Source organism: Metopolophium dirhodum, chromosome 2, assembly GCF_019925205.1.
Source record: "Metopolophium dirhodum isolate CAU chromosome 2, ASM1992520v1, whole genome shotgun sequence".
In the NCBI taxonomy this organism is placed as follows: Eukaryota; Metazoa; Arthropoda; class Insecta; order Hemiptera; family Aphididae; genus Metopolophium; species Metopolophium dirhodum.
The window spans coordinates 32631725-32643637 of record NC_083561.1 but is presented as its reverse complement, the minus strand read 5'-3'; the positions used below and the strand labels follow the sequence as shown (position 1 = coordinate 32643637).

At 31.7% G+C, this 11913-nt stretch overlaps 1 protein-coding gene across 1 annotated transcript in view; it reads left to right on the top strand.

Moving 5' to 3' along the window:
- Positions 1-270: 270 nt before the first annotated feature.
- The window catches only part of LOC132939051 (dopamine D2-like receptor), a 295469-nt gene continuing 283826 nt past the window's right edge, over positions 271-11913 (top strand). The window contains exon 1 of the mRNA XM_061006057.1: positions 271-1179. Within this exon, the coding sequence (XP_060862040.1) occupies positions 838-1179 (342 nt within the window). The 5' untranslated portion in view covers positions 271-837. The remainder of the gene's footprint in view (positions 1180-11913) is intronic.

Sequence of the window (11913 nt, the reverse complement as noted above, 5' to 3'; positions counted from 1 at the left end):
GACAGGCGGGAGAACTTAAACGTACGGCGATAATATCCGGCGGCGATGAATACCGCCGGTGTGTGCACGGCCGGAAAGTTGATAATTAACGGCGGGTCGGCGGCGAGCGTTGTGCCGCCGCCGCGACTACGGGACGGGCGAAACGCCGAGCGGGTGAACGAAAGCGCGCGCGCGCTACCCTCCGCCGCCGCCACGGCCGCCGTATAGCGTTAACGCGGCGGCGTCCGTTCTCGCGGGCGACACGACCACCATCAGTCGACGGTACGCGCGCGTTGTGTGCGGAAAAGCGGACGATTTCGCGCGTCACCACCCACACGTCATATTATCGTCGTACCACCTATAGACGAGTCGCGTGTTCTCTGCTATCGTATTACCGTTCATAATAATATTATTGTTATTGTTATTATTATTTTTTTTTGTCTTTGTTGTTGTTCGTACACCGCTGTAGTGGGGCAGGTGGGTGGGGTGGTGTTGCAGATGTCCGTGTTGTAGGTGCAGGGGGTATTTACGGTTTCCGCGCGATAGCGGTGCCGCGGGTGTTCGTCGCGATATTCTCTCCCACATAGTGACAGTTCCGCTAGCCGCCTACCGGTCCAGGCGCGCTCCGCCACCGCGGACGATGACTGCCACGCGTCCGACGCACGCCAACCGTCGTCAACCGGCGGCGTATCCGTGGCCGGCCGCACCGGCGGCCACGTGACGTGGTTGCCGCTGCTGCTGCGGCGGCGGCGCCTGCTGCAGGTCGCGACCGCGACAACCACGGCCGAGCTGCTCGCTTACCGCGCGGCGACCGCGGCCGCTGCGGCGGTGGCCCAACGGACGGCCGCGGCGGTGGCGATGTACGGCAACGGTACAGGCGGCTCTGACGTCGGCGGCTTTAATTACACGGATGAATACTTTGACGGCGGCAACTGTTCCGCGTTGCCCACGTCGCCGTCGTCCGTGTTCAACAACGACACAGGCTGCTACGAGGATCCCGTCGTCGTCATCGTCAAGAACTATTGGGCACTTGGGCTGGTCGTGTTCCCAATACTCACGCTGTTTGGCAACGTGCTGGTAATAATCAGCGTGTGCCGGGAACGGGCCCTGCAGTCCGTCACCAATTACTTTATCGTCAGTCTGGCGCTGGCAGATCTGCTGGTCGCCCTCGTGGTCATGCCGTTCGCCGTCTACGTGCTGGTGAGTGCATCGCGCCGCAGGTTGTGCGCGCATTTTGAAATTTCAGACCAATCGTTCCATAATAATATTACCTACCTATATTTATACGAACAACAAATAATAATATTATACATTGTCATTACGACGTACAATCCTGTCACGATACCGATGACGTGTATTAAATATGACGTGTATTACGTACGACTTTAGTGTTATGTATTGCTCAAAGTTTATATGCCTAAACTTATTTGTGGGTCTACAATATATATTATGCTTTTTTCAAGCAGGTAGGTAACAATGGTAAAATCGTTATCATTAAATAAAAAATAATAATTTTGATCGCATCGTTCGGTTTATTATTTTCTTGCACCCCTTATTAATATTATCATGATTTATGACTATCAGATACAAGAACATACTACTATTGAAGAGAGTCTTTTGTGGATATTTACTGTAGTATATTTTCATACAAAAATCACGAAAATCCAATTAAAAACCTGAAAGGCAATGAGTCACACAATTATGAAAATTTCTACTTTTGGAAACTTAAATTCAGAAAAACTACATATAATTAAGTATGTACACATAAAAGGTGTTTGGTTCTTTAAATAGTTTTTGATAATCACGACCGATACTTACCAGCTACCAAATACCATCAAAGAATTTAAAATTACAAATAATTATAGAATACTTTATTATTCTCCCCATGAACTTTTTTTCAATATCAATGATCTTATAACCATAAATTATATTTTTAGTGATAAAATAGTTAGAAAAATTAGCCACCTCCTCTGACAGTGGCAAAATGATTTAACTGTCACTGACGGGGCACCATACGGTTATATATCCGCGTATTATCGTGCGTTCATAAAGTGTACGCTAAAAATAAATCTAGAAAAGTTAGTATACGCTGTGTATATACCTCCACAATACACCACTGTACTAAACACAACGCGATATTGTTAAACATGCATTTTTTAGCGTCCGAAGTATGAATATCCGTTGGTTGTTGGGTACTTATACTCGAAACTTGGGTGGATTTCTATTGAATATAATTGTATAGGTGCAATAATAATATGATCTAATATAGAATTATAGCGTAAACGGTTTTAAAAACATCTGAGAAATCGTGCGGAAAACGTCTTCGAGGTTGACTAAGCGCGGATAAGAGTAGATGGAAATTCTGTGTTTAGATTAAGGGACTGAAAATAAACGGAACATTTCGCAAAAAACTGCCTACTACGAGATATTGCAAGAGCCATTATTTCATTTTTTTTTTCTTTTTGTTAGAAGCGAATTGAAATTGAAATCTATTTTGAGTTGTATAGGTTTTTGGTTCTTGTAAATATTATTTTGTTTTTATGTATCTTACCTTTTTGGTTGCATCTATGTTACACAGTTAACGTTAAATGAAAATATATATTATGTTTTTGTTCTAAATCTAGATATGCATTTTGGTTTTAATTATAGTTGTATGAATCCTTTTTTTTCAAATGGAAACATATTATAACAAATAATAAAGTAATAATATTTTATAATCGTGACGAATTTCAATAGGAAATACCATGAAATAAAACTGGAATCGAAACCTATAAAACCAATAGGTTTGATTAAGATGTAAATTCATGTAGAAAAGTTGATAGCGAGTGTCGTTTGATATATGCTTGCAGTTGTCGATGAAGTATTCAACCATCAAGTTTTGCCACAGAACACTTCTGCGTTAGGTTACGATCCGAGGCGTAAACCATAATATTTGAAGAAATAGGGCAAGTAGCAGACGTTATCCGTTCGACGTCGAAACGGTTTTGGTTTCCTGACCAAGAAATAATGATAGAAGAGGGCGATCTTTTCATTTTTACGACTGATGGGGTGCACTTTCAGCGACTATATAATATTACTACATTATTATTATATGATAGGCAGAGAGCCGTCTGGTTAATATCAAAATGTATAGACAATTGTGATTATTTCGTGTGCTGCTGGTGGTGGAAAATATTATTTACGTCCGGAAGTCGTGTAATAATAAATATACACACAAAATAACGACAGTACAGAATGGTATTAAAATAAAAATTTGCGATTAGCAGTTCCGCATCGGGTCGTTAAACGCGTCAACCAGCAGCAGGAAAGGCCTGCCTCGTCTGGTATATATAATCGAGAGGAAATCGTATTTACTATGTTATTACGCACGAGGTTGACAGACCCACGGCCGCAATTTCTTTTGTATTATGACATTTGTCTTATCACGTTTCCCTCAGAAATAAAAGTGTCGTATCTTATAACATCATTACCACCACCATCGCCAACCACCCCATTCCAAGGTTTTTATCTCATTTAAAAATACACCGTGAAAATACTCAATGGTCATTTCAACACGTCGACAACTGCCGTGCAGTGAAATTGTCCTTGTTCTAATCGAATTCGTAAGCAGAAAAGTAATAATATTTCGAATCCTCAGCGAATAACATTTTATTGCTTGAGTACTGCTCTGAAAAATGTTGATTGGACAATATATTATTATGATTATTATAAATCTTTTTAATATTTTGTAATTAGCTTATAATAATTAATGGCACACAGCATGTACATTATATTACGTACGTATAATATATATAGGTCGCTGATAGGTAATTCATTATGTACATACTCAACACCTATATAGTTATATACAGTAAATATTTTTATTTATTCATTATCGATAAATCATTTTTTTCACGTCGTGCGATGTGATGATAATCGAGGCTGTGCAAAGGTGGCGCCGTGACTGGGCCATACCGCACATTTGCGCAGTATCTTTTGACTATCGTGAATATAAATGTCACACAACGTGGTCGGGTCGGCGGTGTCTAAAACACTAAATAACTCATTAAATGAACTTCGTGATAACAAAAGGTGACTTATTGTGCATCCTATCGAAATAGTCGATACATTGTTACTTATTTTTCTCCAGTCTGTATTGCAGTTTATAAACATAATATGATTTTGAAAATAATTTGTTTCTTTTTGTGCAATTTATATATATATTTGAAATTTTTTTTAGTTTTTATTTCGATACATAAGTACATAATAAAATTGTAATCTGTAATTAAAAAACATTCAAAATGTAATACAAAGTTTCTCATTCATATGAATAGATTTTTTTAATAGACATTTCACGTTCAAATTTTGACGAAATTGGATTTTTAAACGAAAATTACGATTAAAGTTATTTTGATGTAGTTAAAAAAATTTTATTATCAGGGACTTGAAACTTTTCACCACCAAGCATAATATTAATTAGGTACTATACGTCATAATGCAATTTTCAAAATACTGAGATTTACTGTAAGTCATTTATATATCACATTTCTATCCAAACCATTCTACGATACTACTTATAGAAAAATTGATGACTAATGACTATCAGTACTTAATATAATATATGAATTATAAATGAATATCCTTAGAAGTATAAGCTGACAGACTGTCTCCACAGTTGTTTTCATATAAAATGATTTATTATTGAATTTAAATTTAACACATCCATTACAGTAATCGATAAGTTAAGAGGTACACTCGGAATCTACTATATATTTTCTTTCCCGGTTTTCTATTTTCTATTAAATTTAACTCTTAATGTTAAGTTATAAAAATCGTATCTAGTAGCTATAGCTGGTCTATAGACACAATTATGTATATTTATAAAGATACTTTGTAGAGTGTAGTCTAAATCGTAAAATGGGGTGCAAAGCCACCGTAGACGTGGCACGCTGAATTCAAAATTAGACCTTTTCCTTATGTTTTAGATGATTTCAACTAATTCTACGTGGAAACATACATTTTGGTGGGATTATTATCAAAGAGATGTTTGTATACCGTGTGTTTGGGTTATTCTACATTATGCTATACATTATACGTTATTTGTCTGTCTGAACTACAAGTCTTCACCGTGACCAAACTACAGATACCTACTGTATGAGTGATATGCTGTCATACGCAATTTGTTTTTGGTTGGACAAATTATTACGTTAGAATTAAATCAGACTGAACGTTGATACATAAATGATCGTTTAATATTGTTCTTTAGGAATAGTATTTTATTTTTACAGTTACGGTTCAAGTTTAAAATACCATTATTAGAGGTAAATAATTTACATATTACAGTGAAACTTCCATACAACGAACTTCCATTAAAAAAAAAATTGTTTGTTTAACGAAATATTTTTAAGAACCAAACTAAATTAAAACCAAATGTATTTAATTCTATTTGATGAATTTATTCCTATATATTATACGAATTTTTTTTTTGCCCGTGACAATTCGTAATATGGAAAGTTCACTATATTTTATTTTAGAATATGTTTATTTTTCGTATGTAAATACGTAAATACGTATCCATAATATTGATATAAAAGTATAAAACAATTTGTGTATAGGTGCCTATCTGAGAAATATATTATGTAATAATAACAAAATTAATATTGACGTTTATACATATAATTGTGGTTTTTGAATTATTAATATAATTTTAGTTATGTACCTATATTATGTAGGTACAATTATTGAATATCGAAAATAACATACTTTGATCATTACTGTGTGTCTTCGCTAGCTTATAATGATCGTTATAGAGAATATTTCTCTATAGCATATTTATTTGTAATCTGGAATGTATAAAAATCGTTGAATTAGTCGTTTTTCTTCCACGTCTATAGTTATTTTCACACGAACAATTAATATCGAACATTTAAATATATTTACAAGTTTATTCGAGGGTATATAAATAACAGCAACAACCGTTGAATTCATTAACGCAAAGCAGTATGTTATGTAATTTATTATATAAATATTTACTCGTAAAGTACTTGATATATATATTATATGCGTCGTCCATCTTTATAGTAGTATAATTATAGTAACCATGTTCTACAATACAACAATAATTTTTATTTTCGTTAGAAAAAAATTATATTTTTACAATGGTTATTTAGATTCGGTTTTATCTTGTACTAACGTTTATTTCCAGCTAAAAATGTACTAATTTTTTATTAATTTCTCAAGCATACTTTTTTTTGTAAAACACATATGAAACGCCCGATGAAGCACAGATTTCTGGCTTTTGAAAGAATCCTATTTGTTATTCACCATCTACAACAAGATTCAACTTGCAATATTAAAAATTACTACTTTGGACCAATTCCTTTGTTACAAAACAATTTAAATCAATTCTATTAGTGTCGTTTGTTCAATTAATTTACATTTGTGGATTCCTTTATAAATGTTTTGCAATATTTTTTAGTTACTAAGTTGTTAAATGTTTTTATATTTTATTAAACACGTCCAAATCAACCATATATTTTATACATGATTTAAGTTTATATATTGGAAGTTTTAAAATACCTACGCTTAATAATTATTGTGCACAAATATATCATGTCTATAATGTAGGTATTCAATTTTAAGTTAATTGTGGGGTAAATACAACTTTTGATTAAAATCTTTTACCGTTTAATGCGAGGACTGCGTGTGTAATAAGTGACACTAAAATATAATTACACATACTATTAGGTCAGCCATTAAGAATTTATTTCTAGTTACCTACTTTGAATAACAATTTCATATTATAACTTACATATAAAACGAATTCATTCTCAACATTGTAGTTACTGACATTCTAATACAAAATATTATGATATGACGTGTTGAATCTAATAATTTTGAAATGTTGGTAATATGGTAAATAATCAATCAACTATTAATGTTTACTGAATTGTAAATTGTATTAATTAAACATCGAAAAGTACCTATATTAAATCTGTTATATAGCATATGGCATATGCCTGATGCAATAATTTATGTATTTTAGTATGGTAAACTTTGTATTTTGTTTCATTGTAAACTGTAAAGGTCTATAAATAAAAATTATGCGTCAATAAATAAGCTACTAGTGAAATGTAAATATGAATGTAATAAAATGTATTAATTATAATTAATGTAACATTATATTGAGAAGATACTCCACTTTGTTTTAACAAACTGTTAAAATTTAAAAGAAGTCTCAAACCTACATTAAATCTAAAATATTGAAAAACAAACTGTATCTTTAATTATTATATTATTTAATCGTTGTTTTTGATTTAAACAGAGGATTAAAAAAAAAAGAATATGGTTGCACCGGAAATCGTTTAAATTTATTCCAAAGTAAATTAATTGCCAACTAATCGATTCCATTACGTTATTCAAACATGTATTTTTGGTTTACAAAATTATAATATGCGGTATATTGCAATAATGTTATTAGAATAGCTGTTTTCAAGAGTGATACAGCCTAAATAACAAATAAATAATACTCGTCTGCCGTGTCATTTGTATATTATAACAGTACTATGGTACTATACTATACATATACCTAATACTAAAATAATATATTTGTTTTTTAGAATAATAATAGTATTTAGCACGTATAAAATCCACGGAATGGCATTCGCCCGTTAGGTTTGTCGTTATTGGACAAGGGACCATCATGGATATTGGTTATATTATTACATAAGTTTATGTATAAAAAAAAAAACAATGTTCGATATTCATTCGCTTTGAATATTCATTTCTATATACATAGTATGATATACAAACGATATATAGTATTATATGTATGGTGTGCGCGTCATAGTACGCATTCATTGGTGCATTGGGAGAATTTTTCCACAGTGAATATGGGGCTTTACTGCAGCTAAAAAAAAAAAAAAATACATACATAATATATTATATACATTTCTCGTCGGAGAATATGGTTATCGAGTACCAGCCGCTCGAATTCGGATTTCCCGGGACCGTAATTTTCCTCCAGACCATCCCATTACACACGCGTTATGTATACCAAATGCATTTTTATATATTGTACTTTCGTGTGTGTATGGCGTACGATCGCATAAAACTGAAGTGTTGATATCAGTTCGCGCTCCGTGAATTGGCCGTCGTGGAAAGAAACGAATTCTAACATAACGCGTAGAAACTCGTCCCGACGTAAAACGTTTAACGTAACAATCTAGAGCATCTATAGTCACCGGCGGCAATCCCTAAAGGGATTTTTCATTTGATCTACATGGAAGAAAATGCATCGTACATATTATTGTTATTCTGTTTTTATTCAACACTGATGTCTCTATATTGCGTACTGTTGTTATCTATTTTGTTCTTGGAAAATTTATTTATCTCGTCGTTGACCACCAATTATAATAATAATGATGATGATAATAATAATATTAATAATAATAATAATAATAATAATAATAATAATAATAGACAATAACAATAATGATGATTTATTAATCTGATCCTCTTGATAAAAGGTTAATTTTTCGTTACTTAAATATTCATTTGATCAAGGTGATCTGGTCTATATCAGTTAAATATATACCAAACTGCAGGTACATTTGTGAATGATCATGTTCAAACTTAAAACGTAAAAAGAAAAATAAACTCCCGAGATCAGTGGCGTGGCGAACTTCATTAACTTATGAGGCACAATAATTTATATTAGTAATTATAAATGCTTATAGATAAATAATTACGTATTTACGTAATGGTAACTGAGAATGATTGGCTTAGTCTTAGTGTGTACTTAATAAAATATTATTTACTATACCTATGTGAAATTCCCCTAGTCTCCAGGACACCCACCTCCCTTAAATCTGAGGCCCGTGCCTCGAATAAAGTCCTTCGTCACGCCACTGCCTGAGATGTCCCTATGATGTATAATAGGTTTCGAGTGTACTTTGCGGTCATTGAATAATTACAGCTGTGATAAGAAGCAATACATTTGTTATTTTAAATCATTGTATACGAAAAATAATTTTCAGTAGAGGCGGTGGTCGGCCTCTATTTCTATAAGGATATCAATTTATAATTCACATATTATATTGATTAGGTACTTACTATCATACGTGTTAGTGTTTTACGGTATATTAATCTAATTTTTGCCAAAACATCGCATAAATATATCATTTAATTAATGTTATTAAATTACAACTTATAAGCCTATACTGCGTATAGGTACCGTAGAACGGTGGGAATAGATTAGTGGTATAAATAGCATACACATGATAGTATAAACGTTTTGAAAATTGCATTGCGCATAGAAAACAATAATGATATACGTAAATTGCAAAAAAGTTTCAAATCCCTACAAATAATATTTTTTGATTTGTATCATAATAACTAAAATCGTTAAAAAAATCTTCATTATTCGTTCAAATGTTCAATTGTCTCGAAATTAAAACTTAAAATGTCTTGTAATGATTCAAATATTTATATAAAAAATGTCTGAATACAATTGTTATGAGATTAAAATAATTATAAATTCGGTAAACACTATTTGACATATCTTTATATTTTAGTGTTTTTAAAAATATAATAATTATTTTACTGACTTCGAGTGCGTGGCCAGTGTTGGTCCTACTGTGTTGCGAGTATTCGATGCGGAAACAACGGTGTTGGACTGGTAGGTATCCAATTCGGAGTGCTCAGAGTAAATATATTGCCGCAATTAAGACAACCATGTGTCCTATATAGTGTTCGTTAGGCTTCTGTATTATTTCTTGGACTTTGATGCTCGTCCCCGATGTCACAGATTGCCGTTCCTATTGTGGACAATTGAGGAGGAGCTATTGCGCTAAAAATAAAATCAATGCGTTGATAAAGGCGTGTCGTAGTTAATAGTTAAATTTCAGCTGCGGAAGTCTCGATAGGGGTTGGTGTGTTTTAGAAAATATTCTCTAAGATATTTTGATGTGGTGGTGGGGGGGGATGGATGATGATTGCAACCCAAGTAATCAACCCCGGTCGAATAGTATTGCTATATAATTGTTAATAATAAAACAAATTCGAACGTGTTTAATAGATTGTATATTTTTGATTACGTTTCTCGGCTTAATATAATATCTAATGCGATATTCATTGTAAAGATAAACAGTAAGTTATTGATTAACGTTAAATTATTTTAGTTTTTATTTCAAAAGAACTATAAAACGTTTACTTAGCCATATGTTTTTTTCAAGCGATTGTTAGAAAATGTACTGAAAGGATTTTGCAACATTTTTACCCAACTAATGCTTTCTGAAACATTTTTCCCTTTTTCATTCTTCACGTTTTAATACGTCGTTGTAAAAGAACTATGCATTGGATACTGCACTGAAAATTCAGCACAAATAAATTGCAGGGACACAACATTGCGCTAACATAATAATTGTTCTCGGTTCTTCTTATTTTTTGTTATTTCTTGTTTGTATTCCTTCCGCATTTTTTTGCTTGTGCGTTTTTAAGACTTGTATGGTTATATGAATACCTGTATGATAGATTTCAGTTAATTTTACAATTCAATTTAAATTGCATATTATAAAAAGAAATATTAGATAATAATAACACTATAGTCATTAGCACAGAATTAAGTTAATTATATGTACTTGTGTTCGCTAAAATATTTGTGTATTATTAGTTATAGTTATAAAGTTTAGATTATAATTTAAAAATGATGAAGAAAATCCAGAGCTTACGAATAGAAATAAAACCAAAACCTAAAACTATTGAAAATAGTTAGGTTTACACATTTGGAAAAAAAACGTATTCATTAAACGATAATTATGGTAAGTAATATTATTAACTTATATAACAATTTAACATACTTTTTAATTTTATCATATTATCTTATATGCCTAAAAAAATGTCAACCCTACGTGGTCAGACACGTATTATATTCTAGTTATATAATATACATTCCAATTCAATAATTTATGTTCATTAATGTCCATGTCTTATGACTTTCATGTCTTCAAAATAATATATATCTTATAATATATTTGGAACTTTATAAACACAATACCTTTAATAGTACTTACTAGCTTATATTTATAATTAAATATTATTACTTATTTGGTTTCGAAGAAATATGAGATTTTTAATTATTCAATAGATAAAGTACTAAATAAATACTTAAACTCAATTAGGAATTCTGAAAATCTAATGATAGGGAAAAATAAATTAAATTATTTTTAAAAAGTTATTTGAATTATTCGCTGTATTGTAGAATGATTTATGAAGTTAAAGTCATTCTCTTTTTTTTTATAGAATTGGGAACTTGTTAAAGTTAATACTTTATTGCGGGTTCGGCGATAAACATATACGTTTGAATAGAACTTTTTGTATAAATTATGAGTTTAAACCATTTTAGCTTAAAGCTAATTTTGTTTCATTGATTGTTTTAGTGATATCATTTAATTTAGTCTTAGATTCTTTAATTTTCTAGAATATTAGTGAAGTTTTGCTCATCGAATTTATTAACAATTTATGTATAAAAGCTAATTTAATCTTAACTTATAATTGTTTATCAAAAGTTAAAAATACTTGAATATTATGAACAGTTACAGTATATTATAAATGTATATAAAAATAACTTTACATTTTTATTCAAAATGGATATAATATTGTGTAAGTATTAGTTGATAATTTAACACACGTTTAATATTTATACTTTTATACATTGATATAATTAAATCTAAGCATCCCATTATAATAAGACTGTATGTATTTGTTGTAAATTATAAATAATTGTTTATACTATTTTATCACCGCCTATGTTAAAAGTAATGCTCAATTTTTTTAACAAAATATTTAATTTTTAATTTATAATCTTATAGCATAAAAATATTTTTAAATGTTGACTTAATATAATACTCACCTAATAGTTAACATTTAAATAAGTCAAGAAATATTACCGTATGG